The sequence below is a fragment of the Megascapheus bottae genome, chromosome 5 (assembly GCF_031878675.1).
Source record: "Megascapheus bottae isolate mThoBot1 chromosome 5, mThoBot2.hap1, whole genome shotgun sequence".
Classification (NCBI taxonomy): domain Eukaryota; kingdom Metazoa; phylum Chordata; class Mammalia; order Rodentia; family Geomyidae; genus Megascapheus; species Megascapheus bottae.
The window spans coordinates 75,189,512-75,207,872 of NC_143513.1; the positions used below are offsets into that span (position 1 = coordinate 75,189,512).

An 18,361-nucleotide genomic window follows, 5' to 3' on the forward strand; every position below is an offset into this window, starting at 1 on the left:
CCTAGTTACTCAGGAAGCTGAGATCTGAGGGTCTCAGTTCAAAGCCAGCCCAGGCACTAAAAAGTCCAGGAGACTCTTATTTCTAATTAATCACCAGAAAACCAGAAGTGATGCTGTGGCCCAAGGGGTAGAGTGCTAGTCTTGAGCAGAAGAGCTCAAGGATAGCACCTAGGCACAAGAATTCAAGTCCCGTGATCAAAAAAAAGTTTAGAAAAATGACAAACTTAGCTTAACAATTTAGTATAACTTAGGAGATGATAGTAAAGACCTATTCTTTCAATTCTTTCCCCACTATGGCTAAGAAAAGTGCTGTGATTGTAGTCATACAAGCAATAAAGTTCTGAGTCTGCCGGTTTTTAAAGAACTAATTGAAAAGACTTTGAAATGATTTACACAAAGCTTTAATTCATTAAACTTTATATTTTCTTTAACAAAGAAACAATACTAAACTGTAGTCTAATTCTTCTATCTCCTCCTTGAATTTTTTTTTTTTTGTGTGTGCTTAAACTTGGGCCTTGAGCACTGTCCTTGGGCTTTCTCAAAGCTAGAGTCACTGTACCACTTCCAGATTTTTCTATGCATGTGGTACAAAGGAATCGAGCCCTGGTCTTTGTGCATGCTAGGCAAGCACTCTTCCACTAAACCAAACTCCAGGCCACTTCATTGAATTTTTGAGGGGCTGGAATTCTTGTGCCTGGATGTTGTCCTTGGGCTCTTCAGTTCAAGGCTAACACTCTACCCCTTGAGTCACAGTGTCACTTCCAGTTTTCTGGTGATTAATTGAAGTTAAGAGTCTCCTGGACTCTTTAGTGCTTGGCAGGTTCTGAGCCATGATGCTCAGATCTCAGCCTCCTGAATAGTTAGGATTGCAGGTGTGAGCCTTTGCACCCCGCTACACTTCCTTGAATTTTGAGAAAGTGAATTCCCCTCTCTACCCCCACTCCCCAGTCATGGGGTTTGAACTCAGTGGTCTTGGGCACTACCTCTGAGCTCTTTTGCTCAAGGTTAGTTTGGTGCTGTATCACTTTGAGTTTTCTGGTGGTTAATTGCCTTTACTATTTGTACTGCCACCATCCTCAGATCTCAGCTTCCTGAGCAGGTGAGATTCAAATTATGAGCTACCAGGACCTGGTTAAGAGTGTTAGCATTTATAAAGAGCCAGAAAAAGCGAAGAACAGTGGTCGGCATTCTAGGAAACCTTGTTAGACAAGAAAAATAGTCTTTAGAGCCAGGTGTGGTGGCTCATGTCTGTGATCCTAGCTACTCAGGAAGCTGAGATCTGAGGATCTCAGTTCAAAGCCCTCCCAGGCACTAAAGACCAGAGACTCTTATCTCCAATTACCTACTAGAAAACCAGAAGTGGTGCTGAGGCTCCAAGGGGTAGGGCAGTAGCCTTGAGCTCTGAAGAGCTTAGGGGACAGTGGCCAGGCCCCACACCTGACAAAAAGAAAAGAAAAGAAAGGTAGTCTTTAAATAAAAGGGGAGGGCCAGGCACCGATGGCTCACCCCTGTAATCCTAACAATCTGAGAGTTGAGATTCAAAAACCAGCCTGGGAATGCAAGTCTGGGAGATGGGAGACTCTTACCTCCAATTAGCCATCAAGAAGGCAGAAATGGAGATGTAGCTCAAGTGCTAGAGCACCAGCCTTGAGAGAAAAAGCCAAGTGAAAGCATGATGTCTGGAGTTCAAGCCCCGGTACCAAAACAAAATAATTATTTTGGCTTTGACAGTTTCAAGATTTCCAATAGAAAAGCAATTTTTAGTCATCAGAATAATTTCTTACTGCTTTTAGAACTGTCATTTTTTAATTAACTATTTGCATTTTTTCCCATATGATGCTGCTTATGCTAGGAGTGTAGTCCAAAAAAGGACCCCAAAGCTCCTTCATCCTTGGTGGCTTCAGTCAGTGGTCCCTCCTCCAGCTCCAGTGCTTCTGTTGTTGCTTCCACCAGCTCCAGCTCAACACCAGCCCAAGAAACCATCTGCCTCGATGACTCCCCAGATGAAGACCTTTCTTTCCACTCGCCTTCACTGGAACTCGTTTCTGAAGCTTTGGCTGTTATCAACAATGGGAACAAGGGCACTGCAGTTGGTTCAAGGATAAGCATGCCAAGTACAAAACCTCGTCCAGGACTAAGAGAAGAAAAATTAGCAACTATCATGAGTAAGCTGCCACTGGCCACTCCCAAAAAACTAGATTCTACTCAGACTGCACATTCATCAAGTCTTATTGCTGGTCACACAGGGCCAGTTCCAAAGAAACCCCAGGATTTAGCTCATACTGGCATCTCTTCTGGCCTTATTGCTGGTTCTTCAATTCAAAACCCTAAAGTCTCCTTAGAACCGTTGCCAGCCAGGCTACTTCAACAAGGACTACAAAGGTCAAGCCAGATTCATGGTTCTTCCTCTTCGCAGACTCATGCCTCCTCTTCTTCCCAAGTCCACGTTGCTGCCTCCTCTCATGCTTTGGGAACATCGGAGGCTCAAGATGCTTCTTCGTTAACACAAGTCACAAAGGTGCACCAGCATTCAGTTGTCCAACAGAACTATGTGTCTCCACTACAGGCAACCATTAGTAAATCACACACCAACCCAGTGGTGAAATTAAGTAATAATCCCCAACTTTCCTGCTCATCCCCTCTACTTAAGAACTCAGATAAGTCACTTGTGTACCGGCTCCCCTTATCTACACCTTCCCCTGGAAATGGTTCTCAGGGGTCTCTGGTTCCCCTGGTTTCTAGGACAGCACCAAGTACCACTACCTCTAGTAACTATTTAGCCAAGGCTATGGTGTCACAAATCTCCACGCAGGGTTTCAAATCCCCCTTCTCAATGACTGCATCCCCAAAACTCGCTGCCTCTCCCAAACCGGCCACATCTCCCAAACCCTTGCCCTCATCTAAGCCTTCTGCCTCACCCAAGCCCTCTCTGTCAGGCAAGCCTTCAGTATCATCTAAACTAATTTCTAAATCCAACCCAACTCCCAAGCCTGCTGTGTGCCCAAGTTCTTCTAGTCCAAATACACTAGTAGCCCAGAGTAGCCACTCTACCAGTAACAACCCAGTCCATAAACATCCCACTGGATTGAACATCAGCCGACAGTCTCCCACCTTGAATTTATTGCCCTCTAATCGCACGGCAAGCCTTCCATCTACAAAAAGTCTTCAGGCCCCTTCCAAGTTAACAAACTCATTGCCCACTGGAACTATTGGGAAGAACAGCTTGAGTGGAATTGCAATGAATGTACCTGCCAGCAGAGGTAGCAACCTTAACTCAAGCGGAGGTACTAGGACTAGTCTATCTGGTGGAACAGGAAGTGGAATACAGGGTGCTACTAAGTCATTATCTACTCCACATAGACTATCCTCTGCCTCAGGGTCTTCAGTGGTAACAGCCAGTGTGCAGGTATGTATGTATGAATATTCTGGATCTTCAAATGAAAGATTGCAGTATTTCTTGTGAGTCACTTTAATGAGCTTAAATATAATGTATGTGATATATATGCTGTAATATGTTTATATTAGACCAATTACGGTTATGACCATGGAATGTTCCTGATGGTGATATCATCATAACTAATGACTGACAAACTTGTGGACCTGGGGGGACCTAGTTTTCTTTTGTTTGTTTTTTTGTCCCTTTCATTATTATTTTTTTGTTGTGTTGTAGGAAAGTATCACACATCGGGCTGGATATGGTGATGTAAAAATATGCTATAATCTCAGCTAGTTGAACAGCTGAGGTGAGGAGGACCTCGAGTTTAGAGGAGCTTGGGCGTCTTACTGAATATGTCTCAAAATGAAGTGAAAAAGCATTGGGATGTTAGCTCAGGGTTAGAGCATTTGCCTAGTATGAGACCCTAGGTAGGTTAAATGGACCCCTAGTACCCATTCCCCCTCCCAAATACTACTACATGTTCACCTTAACATCAGACAAGCAAGCAACACAACTGCAATGTTTAAAATGGCATTTTAAATTGGTGATATAGATCTGTAGTAAAGAACTTGCCTACCATATGCTCAGCTCTGTATTTGATCCCTAGCACTGGAAACAATAAAAACAAAAGCTATGTGGATCATAGTGTTCCATGCATGTGATCTTAACTGGCAATCTCAAGTCTCAGGTCAGCCTGAGCTGGGCTACACATGAGACCTGGATTCAAAAAACAAAACAAACAGTTAGAATCAAACTATGTGGGATACTAGTGAATTGTAATTTTAGCTACTGAGGAGGCTGAGATCTGAGGATCACAATTCAAAGACAGCTTGGACAGAAGAGTTCACCATGAGACTCTTACCTCCAATTAACCACTCAAAAATTGCAAATGGTGCTATGGCTCAAGTGGTACAGCACTAGCCATGAGCACAAAGAGACTCAGGGATAGTGCCCAAGCCCTGAGTTCAAGCCCCCAAACCAAAAACAAACAAACAAAAAAATCAAACTATATATCCTTGATCAGTCAAGAATAAAATAATAACATATGAATCTAACATACCTTCAAAACATGAAACATAAGGTGGGCACCAGTGGCTCGAGTCTGTAATCCTGGTTACTTGGATGGCTTAGATCTAAGGGTCACAGTTCAAAGCCAGCCCCAGCAGGAAAGTTTTTGAGACTCCTATCTCTTATCCACCAGAAAATCTCAAAGTGGTAGAGCACTAACCTTGAGCAAAAACAGCTCAGGGAGGAACCAGGAGTGTGGCCCAGTGGTAGAGTGCTTGCCCAGCATGCACAAAGCCCTGGGTTCAATTCCTTGGTGCCACATACTCAGAAAAATGTAGAAATGGTGCTGTGGCTCAAGGAGTAGAGTGCTAACCTTGAGAAAGCTCAAGGATGGTGCCCAGGCCCTGAGTTCAAACTCCAGACTAACAACAAAAAAAAAAATATGGTGGCTCATGCCTGTAATACTAGCTACTCAGGAGGCTGAGATCTGAGGATCTCAGTTGAAAGCCATCCTGGACACTAAAGAACCTGAGACTCTTACCTCCAATTAACCACAAGAAAATGGGAAGTGGGACTGTAGCTCTAGGCGTAGAGCAGTAGCCTTGAGCTGAAGAGCTCAGAGACAATTCCCAAGCCCAAGGGTAGGGCGGTAGCCTGGAGCTGAAGAGTTCAGGGACAAGCACCCAGGCCCAGAGTCAATCCATGAATCCTATGACCCCCCCAAAAAAAAATTTTTTTTAATTAAAAAACAAAAATTAGCCAGGTATGATGGCTCATGCCTATATTCTAGCTACTCAAGAGGCTGAGATCAGAGGATTGAGGTTCAAAGCCAGCTCGGTCACTAAAGTCCAAGAGACTCTTATCTCCAATTAATCACTAGGAAACAGGAAGTGGGGCTGTGGCTCAAGGGGTAGGATGGTAGCCTTGAACTGAAGAGCTCAGGGACAGTGCCCAGGCCCAGAGTTTCAGGCCCAGAGTTTGAACCCCAGGTCAAATAAATGAATGTATGTATGTATGTATGTATGTATGTATGTATGTATGTATGTAAAAAAAAAAGTGTGGAACATAGATTTAGTTATTTACATTTGTTGTGCCAGGCTCAGGGCTTGAACTCAGAACCTGGGTACTGCCCCTGGGTTGCTTTTGCTCAAGGCCAGCACTCTACCATTTGAAGCCAAAGTGCCACTTTCAGCTTTTTCTGTTTATGTGGTACTGAGACTCAAACTCAGAGCTTCATGCATGCTAGGCAAGCACTCTACTACTGAGCCACATCCCCAGCTCTCATAGATGTTATTTCATCTTAGATTTTGCATACCTGATCACTTTGTTTTAACAGTCACACATTCTTGATCACTGTTTCATTCCAGATTATATAAATATTACTTCAACCTAATTTGTGTGTGCATGTGCATGCACTTGCTGGCCCTGGGGCTTGTTTTCAGCATGAGTACTGGCTCTGAGTTTTTTTATCCTCTCTTTCAAGACTCAAACTATACCATTTGAGCCATAGCTTTACTTCTGACTTTTTGTGGCAATTGGGAGATAAGAATGTTAAGGATTTTTCTGCCCAAGCTGTCTTCAAGCTGTGATCCTCAGATCTGAGGAGCTAGGATTATAGGTATGAGCCACGAGTGCCCATCTTTGCTATTTCTTCAGCTCAAAAAAATTTTGTGTGTGTGTGTGTGTTGGAGTATTGTTCTTGAATAACTTATCCTAAGTGTTTTTGTTTCTTTGTTTTCAATACAGGGTCTTATATATGCCAGGCTAAGCCTGCCCTCATGATCCTCCTGCCTTAGCCTCCTGAGTACTGGGATTTCCCTCCTGAGTACTGGGATTTCTCCCTGTCTAGTCTTCTCCTAAGTTTTTTGGGAACTCTTATTATTCATAGATTTTATCATCATTTACCATTGTCTACCTTGTTTGTATTCTGAAGAGTTCTCAAATTTGTCCTTCACCTTATTTCCTTATTTTTCTTTCTCCTAGAAGATATGGTTATTCTAGACAAATTTAGGAAAAATAAAATAAAATTAATTCATTTTTCCAGCAGTATTTTTCTCTGTAGGAATTTTTGTTATCTTTTTAAAGAAACTGACTTATATTGGGCAGGTGAGATGGCTCACATGAGCCTTTTATCTCCAATTAACCACTAAAAAACCAGAAGTGGGGCTGTGGTTCAATAGGTAAGGTGGTAGCCTTGAGCTGAAGAGCTCAGGGACAGTGCCCAGGCCCAGAGTTCAAGTTCCACAACCTCCATCAACCACAACAAAAAAAGACAGAGACAGACAGACAGAAACTGACTTACATAGTCAAGTTTTTAAAACATAATTTGCTCTGCTGTTATTATAGAGATGATATACAGATTACAATTACAAGTCAGATAACGAGTATATTTCCTTTTGTGCAATGTCTCCTTTCCCTCACTTTCCACTAGTCCCTTTCTCCCGTCTCCATAACTAACTTAAAAAAAAAAAATCATGGGGCCAGGAGTTTGGCCTAGTGGTTAAAGTGCTTGCCTAGCATGCATGAAGACCCGGGTTCGATTCCTTGGTACCACATACATAGAAAAAAGCCAGAAGTGGTGCTGAGGCTCAAGTGGTAGAGCTCTAGCCTTGAGAAAGTCCAAGGCCAGTGCTCAGGCCCTGAGCTCAAGCCCAGGACTGGCCAAAAAAAAAAAAAAAAAAAAAAAATCATGTAAGTGGCTGGGAGCATAGCCTAGTGGTAGAGTGCTTGCTTAGCATGAATGAAGCCCTGGGTTCGATTCCTCAGTACCACATACACAGAAAAAGCTGGAAGTGGCACTGTAGCTTAAGTGGCAGAAGGCTAGCCTCGGGCAAAATGTATCCAAAGATAGTGTCCAGGCCCTGAGTTCAGGCCCCAGGACTGGTAAAAACCAAAAAATTATGTGACCTTTTAGATTATTCAACATTGTTTGATATCATGACTTTTCTGACTCTTGGAATTACCTGGTCTAAGGAAGTACTCTAACTTGGTACTTTCTCCCATTTATGTAATAGGAATGTGTAACAAAAAGATTTTCCCTGTTGTTTATAGAGGTTCTTTATTTAGTACATTGTAAATGTCTGTGTGTAGTATACATTTAAAATCAAAGCATAGCCAAACACTGGTGGCCCTTGGGTGTAATCCTAACTACCCAAGAGGCTGGAATGGAGGTTCAGAGCTAGCCTGGGCAGGGAAGTCTATAAGACTCTTATCTCCAGTTAACCATCAGAAAACCAATAGTGGCGCTATGGCTCAAAGTAGTAGAACACTAGCCTTCAGCAGATCTTGGAGACAGTGCCACCGCCCTAAGTTCAAGCCTCACAACCAACAACAACAAAATCCCAAATCATTATTCTACAACTTAAGTAAGCTCAGGAATGACTTGGTTCCAGAATATGATATATAACAAGTTCAGCTCATTGGTAGTTTACCAATTGAAGTCTCAAATTAACTTGATTTATCAGTAAAATTTCACTTCCATCAGAAATAAGAAAATAAAATCAGGTAGGGCAGATTAGCATACATATCACTAGTCCCAGCTAATCAGGAGGCTGAGGTTAGAAGAGCCCAGTAGTTCTGGACAAGCCTAATCAACATATGTAAGACCTCATCTCAGATAATAAAAGGAGTGCAGGCCGGGAGTTTGGCCTAGTGGTAGAGTGCTTGCCTAGCATGCACAAAGACCTGGGTTCAATTTCTTGGTACCACATACATAGAAGAAAAGCTGGGAGTGGTGCTGTGGCTCAAGTGGTAGAGCTCTAGCCTTGAGAAAGTCCAAGGACAATGCTCAGGCCCTGAGTTCAAGCTCAGGATTGGCAAAAAAAAATAATAATAATAAATAAATAACAACTAAAGAATAAAATGATGCTGGGCACCAGTGACTCACACCTGTAATCCTGAGAAGGCTAAGATCTGAGGACCAAGGTTCAAAGCCAGCCTAGCCAGAAAGTCTCCATAAAACTCCTATCTCCCTACTGCAAAAAGCTGGAAGTGCTCCAGTGGTAGAGTGCTAACCTTGAGCACAAAGAGCTCAGGGACAGTGCCCAGGCCCTGAGTTCAAGCCCCAACATTTTAATTGTAAGCAAGGTCTGGAAATTAATTTTTACTGCTATGTGTGTTTGCTACAAAGTTGGCTCTTTTTAAAATTAGCCTTTAATTTGATCAAGAGATTAAGTAGAAGGATTCTAACAGAAATGGAAGTTACTGCTACAAGCCCTTCATGGCATCATGTACTTTTAACTCCCAGCCTTTTTTGCCTTACATTTTAAGTAAGGATAGTGAATGTAAAACTTTAACCTCTATCAAGTTAATGTTTTGGCTTTTCATTATGAACAATAAGACAGAGGCTGAGAGCATGGCCTAGTGGTAGAGTGCTTGCCTAGCATGCACAAAGACTCAGGTTCAATTATTTGGTGCTACATACACAGGAAAAGCCAGAAGTGATGCTGGGGCTCAGGTGGTAGAGCTCTATCCTTGAGAAAGTCCAAGGACAGTGCTCAGGCCCTGAGTTCAAGCCCAGGACTGGTGGTTTAAAAAAAAAAAAAGATGTAGTTTACCCGTTATGGAAAAGCGATCATAATTTTTGGTTAATTTCATAATGACATAAACATTGTCTGTTGAGCTAAGTATCATAGTTGTGCTTTTGTTTGCATGTTATAAATACGGGGTTGAGAGTCCTATGCTAGAAATCCTTTTTTTCTTTTGTTCATGTTTCTGAGTTTAAAGCAACAAGAAAGCTACATGACAAACTTGGTGTTTCTCCTGCCTGATTTTCTTCCTCTCCCCGTGCTTCTGCTTTCATACACGATCTTGTCTCTGTCTTATTGGTTTAACTAGAGAAATGCTAGTAATTGACTGTTGTTTCTACCCTCTGTGAACCTAAGGTTTTTTTTATGTGAACATAGCATCTCAAGTCTTAACCACTGTCTTCACCACTGCCTTCCTATCTGCGCCTGTGAAGCATTGTCCTCTCGTGTGAAAGGCATGTGCTGCTTTGTATGTTCATCTACACAGGGAATATGATAGACCCTTTCATGTGAAAGGAACAAACTCAAAAATCTTTCTGGATTCAAGTCATTACCTCGGCTTGCTTTGTATTTAATAATTTTTCACTCAGGTGTTTCCTCTTTCTTTCTTACACGTCAGCTTATTGATTTTATATGAATCTTATCTTTGCCACCTTATAACTGCAGAACCCATACAGACAGGTACAAACAGTAAAACTTCTTTTGGAACCCAGAACTCACTGTTGAATATGAGATTTTAGTACATGTAAAAAGGAATATGATTTCCTACAATCATTGGCAAGGTGGGGATTTGTTAACTTATACAAGTTGACTGTGAGAATAAAGTTGATGTAAAAGCTAAAAAACACAAAACAGAACCCACTCATTCATAAGACAAATGATTACCGAGTACTGTGTGTGCAGTGCGCCAGGCACTCTGTGCCAGGGCACGGAAGGTTCCCTTAGTCACACACACACTCGCTTGCTTTGCCCCCTCTCCTGGAGCATGTCCTTGAGATAGGAAGATAAAAAGGGTTTTTGTAGTTGTTTTATGTGGCAAGTGCTATGAACCAAATGAAGGGTAAGGATTGATTGCTGCTAATAGATGAAGGGTTGGAATAAGGTTCTTGTAGGAAGTTACACTTCCTTGAGGATTCCATAAGCAGGAGCCAGCCATTTAGAAAGGGGGGAAAGTATAGGTAGGAAAAAGCCTGAAATGGCCAGGCTATGGGGGTGAAGTCAGAACTGTGCTTAGGCTTAGGGCCACAAAAACTTGAGATTTTATTCTGTGTTCTGTGTAGTCTTGAACAGAAGAGTGGTAAGATCTGATTTATGAAGATTATACCTGCTGCGTCAATACCTGTAATTAGAGAGACTCTGGAGCTGAGGTTAAAAGTCCTGCCAGCGGGCCAGACAAATCTGAGGAACACTTAGCTCCCATTAATTGGCAAAAAGATGCAACTGGAGGTATGGTTCAAGTGATAGAGTGCCAGCTTTGAATGAAAAACAAACAAAAAAAAAAGCAAGAGCTTAAGTCCGGATATTACCACCAAAAAACCCCAAACAAACAAAAAGGAAGTGGTGCTTTGACTCAAGTGGCAAGGGGTAGCCTTGAGCTGAAGAACTCAGGGACAGTGTCCAGGCCTAAAGTTCAAGCCCCATGATCAAAAATAAAAACTCATTAAAAAAAGGTCACCTTTATGTTTGGGTGGACAAGAAGGGACAGGTGTACTCACCCAAGAAGAATATATGATTTTAGAAGATTGATGCCAAACATGAGAGGAGCATGAAATGTAGAGATGAGGGAAAATGGTTTTGATATGGAGCTACTTCATTTGACAGTGCTTATCACAAAGGTTATCAGTGCTGGCTTTCTGGGAGGTCTCTATATATGTATGCATATATAATCTCCATGTAACTTTGTATATTACCTGGTGTTTCATTTCAGTTTATAAACATAAGTGGATACATTCTTGGAGAATGTAAAATGTGAGATGGTTTAATTACTAATATACAGGTTGGAACTTGCCCTTATTTGCATTTGCATCTATTTGAATGCTTCTGTTGCACACTGCCAGTAAGACTTGAAAAGGTTCTTCTTAGCAGTATCTCGTGTTCTTAGGACTCTGTGGGCAGAGAACCTCAGAGACCCCCTGTCATCCTGAGCTGACAATAGACATACATAAGCAGAAGAAGCATAACTCCTGCTTATTTTTTAAACTGATGCAGGGTCTTTTCTGTCATAGTTGCTTTTAAGACGTGGTCATTTCTAACCTGGGTCATTTTTTTCCCAATTGCACTAGCTTTTGTGTTGTGGTTGGTACAGCAGAATAACAAGAATTTTTTTTTAATACCATCAAGTATAAGTATAAAATGATAAAGATTTGTAGTTAAGTATAAGAGGAAGTTCTGATTTTAAAAACAAAACAGGTCTGTTGAACATCAGCTCACCTTCATTTTGTGAGGCCTGCAGACTGAGAGTAGAGGTTTGATGATTGCCGTTAGCAGAAGGTGATTCTGATTTCATACATGTCAGGGCTCAAGTGAATGATTTAGTAAACCCTTGAACACAGAATTACCTTGAGGTAACTGTCAGAACAGAACCATGGATCTAAATGTCAGCAGTAACAGAGGACATGGAGGTGGAAACTAATGGAACATCCAGAACACACTGCTTCTGGAGAATGTTCTTCACTTTCTGTTCAGCAGTGGTATGGGCCCTTAAGTGTGAAAATGTATGTAATGTGACATGCATACATTTAATAGGAAAATTGCATTTTCTTATACTACTAAAAAAATCAGCCCTTTTTAAATTCATAAGGCATTTTAGTAGAAATAATACAAAACCAACCTAACAGTTTGGATTTGGTTTAAAAAAAATAAGGCCTACAAAGGAAAAATCACAGTTGCTGAGAAAATTTAAGGCCGTCAAATCTTTATAATTGTACATCAGAAATAAAATGGTCAAATAATAAGTCATGTACTTATTATGTGAACATTGTTGAAATAATTAAGGAGTGTAATTTCCCAATGAAATTTCACTAGTGTTAGCATGTAATCTAAGTGCTTTTATTCATAAACAGGGGCTCAAGCCCAGGTGACAGAGAATGGAAATTCTTTACAATTTACCTCTTACCTTAGGGAATCTGAGTTCAGAAAAATAGCCTTCAGCAGTATGAGAAGTAGAAGTTGCCTTGATAATAAAAGAAATATAATACTAGATTATTTCAAGGAGTTGGGTAAGATCCAGAAGTAACAGTGTTTTTGTTTTTGTTTTTTTAAACAAGAGGAGGTCTATCTGGGAAGGCAGAGGAATCATGGAGAGATGTAATACTAGCTGTTATTTAAGGGAGTTTTACATACAGGAGGGCTAGCTCAGCTGACACAATACTTTCTAAGCAAGTGTGAGGCCCTGTCTTCAATCTCAGTACCATGAGTAATGAAGGAAGGGGGAGAGGAAGAGTCTGTCTAGAGTTCACAGGTGGCATTGGTAAGATTATCCCTTAGCTTTGGGGAAAGCTAGGAGAGTGTAAGGATGGAGAAAAGCACTGAGATGGCCTCCCTTTTTGTTCTTTTTGTTTTTGAAGGTGCTGTGACCAAAGTAAAGGCTATAGAGTCAGGACTCAGATAACAATAGTTAAGAATCACAGCTGCAGGCATTGTGCCAGGAACAGTTATAACAAGAAGAATAGCTCCCAGAGTTCAGTAGAACATGTACAAGGCACAGTGTTACCTTCTTGAGGATGTTAAATAAGTCAATTTAGGCGAAATACCTTGTTCCTGTTTTGACCCCTGGTTTCTGCACAGTCCACAGCAGGAGCATCATTATTGGCTAATGCCTCACCTCTGACTCTCATGACATCACCTTTGTCTGTAACAAATCAAAATGTGACTCCTTTTGGGATGCTGGGTGGCCTTGTACCAGTGACCATGCCCTTCCAGTTTCCCTTGGAGCTCCTTGGCTTTGGAACGGACACTGCTGGAGTGACAACCACCTCAGGATCTACCTCAGCTGCTTTCCACCACAGCCTGACACAGAGTGAGTAGGCCTTTGTTTTTCTTTCACTTGGCTGTCTAGTTGTGACAGAGAGGGAGCCGTGTGAATTTATTCTGCTTCGCAGTTGTCCAACTGGAGTTGAAAAAGATTTTTTTTCTAAAAAGATAAAAAAGAAATACAGCTTATTTCCTCTGTAAATCTCATTACTAGACCATGGAACTTTGCTTACAATTTTGGAATGAGCCATCTAAACTATTTCTATCTTAAGTTCATAAGATGAAAACAGATTTTTTTTTTGGGGGGGGGGGTTCTTTTTTTTTTTTTTTTTTTTTTTTGCCAGTCCTGGGCTTGAGCTCAGGGCCTGAGCACTGTCCTTGGACTTTCTCAAGGCTAGAGCTCTACCACTTGAGCCTCAGCACTATTTCCGGCTTTTTGTCTATGTATGTGGTACCAAGGAATCGAACCCGGGTCTTTGTGCATGCTAGGCAAGCACTTTAACCACTAGGCCAAACTCCTGGCCCTGGGAGTTTCTTATATACACATTTATACTCCAGTTTTAGACAGCCCTTGAAACAAGACTTGTGCTGGTATTATGAGAAGTGAGAGTACTTTAAATTTAATCTGAGGATTCAGATAGTTGTTTAAGAGCACTGACAAGTCTTTCTTCCTCTCAGATTTACTAAAGGGTTTACAGCCAGGAGCTCAGCACGCAGCAACACTTTCCCATGCACCTCTGCCCACACATTTACAACAGGTGTTTAATGGTAAGAAGCACTTGTTCTCTTTATGGTTTATGTATGTCCATAGATGACAAAGATTTCTGAACACTGCATGAATGGAATAACAAAGGTTGAAAAAAAAAAACACTTTTTTTCATGATTGATTCCTCATTGGCAACAAACTTCTCTTCAGAGAGAAGAAATGAGTAGTAAAAAGAGATCTGTTGTTACATACGAAGACTGTTAGATAGAAGTGATGCTAAAGAACAGATTGGTTAGCAAAAGTCATATGTGGTAACTATAATAACTAACGTTTATTTGTTTATTGGTTTGTTTTGCCAGTCCTGGGGCTTAAACTCAGGGCCTGGGCGCTGTCCTGGGGCTTCCTCAATGCTGGTGATCTAACACTTGAGCTGCAGCATCTCTTCCAGCCTTTTCTGTGTATGTGGTGCCAGGGAATCAAACCCAGGGCTTGCAAGGCAAGCCCTCTACTGCTAGGCCACATTCCCAGCCCCAGAATATTTTAACTACCTTCTTTTCCTCTTCCTCTTCCTCTAGTTTTTCTCCCCCTCCCTCTCTTCCTCTTCCTCCTCCTTTTCCTCCACCACCACTACCACTACCACCACCACCACCACCACCACTACTTCTTCTATAGTATTTGAACATAGGACCTTACTATATAATCACTCTGCCATTTGAGCCATATCTCTATCACTTAGCCTTCCTCTTTAACTTTGGAAGTTGGCTGTAGTTCCACTATCCTTTCTTGTCTAACATTAAAAATGATATTAGAGAGCTGGGCATTGGTGACACATGCATGTAATCCTAGCTACTCAGGACACTGAGATGTGAAGATCATACATAGTTCAAAGCCAGCTTGGGCAAGAAAATCAATGAGATGCTTATTTACAATCAGGAGGTTAAGATCTGAGGATCATGGTTCAAAGCTAGCCTAAGCACTAAATAAAGTCTGTGCAACTCTTACCTCCAATTAACCACCAGAAAACCAGAAGTAGTGCTGTAGCTCAAGGGATAGGGTAGTAGCCTTGAGCTGAAAAGCTCAGGGACAGTATCCAAGCCTCACACCCAACCAAAGAAAACTTAAGGACAATGCCAGGCCCAAGCCACAATACTGACACCAAAAATAAGCTATTTGGTTGAGTGTTGGTGACTCATACATATAATCCTAGCTACTCCAGAGGCTGAGAGTAGCCTATGAGACTCTTATATTTCCAGTTAACAACCAGGAAACCAGAAGTGGCGCTGTGGCTCAAGTGATAGAGTACTAGCTTTGAGTTGAAGAGTTCAGGGCAGCACCCAGGCCCAGAGTTCTGATATAAAGAAGTTCAAGTTAACAAAAACAAAAGAGCTCAGGTACAGAGCCCAGGTCCTGAGTTCAATCAAGTCCCACAAGAAACTAAATATAAAAAAAAGAAAAGAAAATTGATCTTTTCCCCAAAGAAATCATAAGCTGTGGTAGGTTCCTTTAAATTGTGCATTGTGTCTTCTGCCCAAAAGTAAATAAATACATGAACTTGGCCAAACAGCTTTTATAGGACAAAACCAACTGCACCATAGTCATTTAAGATAGAAGGTGCAGGGCCCGGGAGTTTGGCCTAGTGGTAGTGTGCTCGCCTAGCATGCACGAAGACCCGGGTTTGATTCCTCAGTACCACATACATAGAACAAAGCCGAAAATGGTACTGAGGTTCAAGTGGAAGAGTGAGAAAGTCCAAGGACAGTGCTCAGGCCCTGAGCTTAAGCCTAGGACTGGCCAAAAAAAAATAGAACGGGCAGGGGCTGGGAGTTTTGCCTAGTGGTAGAGTGCTTGCCTAGCATGCTCAAAGACCCAGGTTCGATTCCTCAGTGCCACATACATAGAAAAGCCAAGTGGTAGAGCGCTAGCCTCGAGAAAAAAGCCAAAGAACCGTGCTCAGGCCCTGAGTTCAAGCCCCAGGACTGGAGGAAAAAAAGAAGGGTCATTGTTGAGCTTTTATCTCCTTTATGCCTTTGTTCTTGCTTTTGCATTCATTTATTTTTATAACACACAAAACCATCCTAATTTTCCATGTCTTTTTTGCAGATGGAGGCCAAAGTAAAGTGGACACTAAGTTACCACGGAAAACTCAGTGACTTCCCAGCAAGCAGAGGGAAATGTTCAGCCAACTGCTTGGATCTACCTGATGGGAAAGTCCTAATGTGGTCACAGGGCTGCTGTTTCTGTCCATGTTTACATTCTCGTCCCAAGCACTGTGGTGAGGAGGAAAAGGAAAGAAAACTACTTGAGCACACCAGGTGCAGCAGGAAGAAATGTTTTTGTGCAAAGTTAGTGACCTTTGGTCTCTTCTAAAGAAAGACAAAGTTACCATGCTAACTGACTTGAAAGAGACTCAGCTGTCAAACCCACAGAAGTACAAATTTGATTTTTTCCTGGGGAAGGGGGGTGGGGGAAAAGGAAGTTGAGAGGATTTGGGTAAATACCATCCATCCTGGGCATTGGATTTAAATACCCTAGACATAACTGCATAATAAAAAAAACAATTAGACCTGGAATTAGGCCAGTTGGTCAGGAGTAATTCATGTTCGTTGAAGTAGAAAGAATAGCAAATTTGCCACAAAACCAAGAATGATTCTCCTTATGTCTAACACAGCCAGTGGCCGAAGAAATAACTGTACCCCCAAGTATCCTGAGCAAACTTGAATCTTCCCTGGTATGTAGCAACTCCCCATGTAAATCAGTGATTTCAGGATGCTTCAGGAAAGTCACTTTAGACAGTGATGCATATTACTAAATCATCTAGATTTTTAAGTCTAGAAATTGAACCTGTTGCGCTTTACAGACAAAAACGTGGATGTCCCATTCTTGTGAAAGGGCCTATTTCATCTCTCTAGAAGCAGGTACTTAACTCTTTTCTTGGGGTGATTGGCACATCTAGTATTATTAACTGGTCTCATTTCTAGTCTGGCTAGTCAGGTGTGATTATGTTCACATTTTTCTCTTAAACAAAAGGGAGTCTTTGTTACAGGGCTGCTGCTTTGCTGCTCTTCACCTTGCCAGCCTCCAGCAAAAATGAAACTTCCCCTCATTCACCTCACACCACATTGCTCTTTCTTTTCTTTCAGGTAGTGGTAGTTCAGGTGATATTAACTGTTGACCTAAACAAATAGAATGTGGATGTTTCTTCATTGGTTAGCCAAATAGCATATATATATACATATATCTATATATCTATATAGATATATGTATATATGTGGGTTTTTTTTTTTTTAGAAAAAATTAAGGTATTTTTAAAGGGAGGAATTAACTATATTAGGATCATGGATACAAGTGATTATCTTTTATAGCAATCACGGTATAGTTTTACTCCCTATATTCAGTGCTGTGAACTTGTTCAGAGCATCTGGGATTGTAAAGATTTACTAATATGTATTGAAGTAAACATGCAGCTAGTAGGACTCCGTAACTATAGCTTCCTCTTGCAAATAGCATAGTCAACAAAGGAGGTTAAGGGAAAATGGATAGTTTACTATGAATACATGTTTTTCTATTTTGCCTCATCATTCTGGTGTCACTTGAGTTTTAAACTTGTGGATATTTTCAAACTATACCTAAGAATGGTATGTATGAACTCTAAGTAGTGTAACTTGATCTATTTATGATGAAAGACTAACCTCAAAACACAGCACTAGACAGATCATAGCAAGATATTTTTCCTGCTTTTATTATATATTACTTTATACCATTGTTTATTCAAATAAAGAGTATTAACCTAGGGCTTTTTTCTTTAAAAAATAAAAGTCCCAAATAACCTACAGGACTATAAATAACTACAGATCTGCTCAGACTCCTATTCTTACAGTATGATCTCTGAGTCACTTTGGCTTGCTTCACAGCAAAAGACTAAATAACTGAAATTTTTAGTTGTAAAAACTTACTACAACAAGGGGAAATAATTATTTCAACAGAATCATTGAGGCTGGTTATGGTGACCTGTAATCCCAGCATTCAAAATGCTGAGGCAGGAGGATCTAGAACTCAAGGCCAAGCTAGGTTATATGACCAAGCAGGGTTATACATCTTAAGTTCCAGACTATCTTGGGGCTATATAGAAGACTCAGTCTTGAAAATATAAAAGTAGGAGAGAGAAATGTGGGGAAAAAAATCACCGATATAATGCCTTGAATCCTAAGAATTTTATTCACCAGTAAAATAACATGCAGATTTTGTGCAAACCCTAGTAGCTATTTTGGAAGGAACTGAGATGCTACAAAGATGTCTGGTTTGAATTTAATATGTTAAGATTCATTCAATTTTTAATTGGAGAAGCTTATTTAACTCTTGATTTATTTCAATATAGGGCCTTGTTAGTACTGCCTGGTTTGGTAGTAGTTTTCCTTAGAGTAGGTAGCCTTCATTTGACTTCCTCTTCTAAGAGAAGTCAGAATGCATATTAATCTCTCTTCCTGCTGATAACTATGTGTGTGTGTATGTATGTGTGTGTGTATGCATATATTCATATAAATCAATTGCTAGTTTAAGTCAAAGTATAATTGCAATTTTATTTTTTGTTGTTGTTGTTAACTTGTTTTGAATGCTAGTGCTGAGATTTAAACTCAGGGCTTCTTTCTTGCTTGGCTTTTTTGCCCAAGGCTAGAACTCTTTTAACACTTGAACCACACTCCTACTGCTGACATT

General features: G+C 41.0%; 1 protein-coding gene across 2 annotated transcripts in view; it reads left to right on the forward strand.

Moving 5' to 3' along the window:
- Ubn2 (ubinuclein 2) overlaps positions 1 to 16,218 on the forward strand; it is a 67,816-nt gene extending 51,598 nt beyond the window's left edge. For both annotated transcript variants that reach the window (XM_090333390.1, XM_090333391.1), the window contains exons 14-17: positions 1,853 to 3,406; positions 12,757 to 12,988; positions 13,621 to 13,710; positions 15,749 to 16,218. In XM_090333390.1, coding sequence (XP_090189516.1) covers positions 1,853 to 3,406; positions 12,757 to 12,988; positions 13,621 to 13,710; positions 15,749 to 15,798 — 1,926 coding nt within the window. In that variant the 3' untranslated portion in view covers positions 15,799 to 16,218. The remainder of the gene's footprint in view (positions 1 to 1,852; positions 3,407 to 12,756; positions 12,989 to 13,620; positions 13,711 to 15,748) is intronic.
- Positions 16,219 to 18,361: the final 2,143 nt, after the last annotated feature.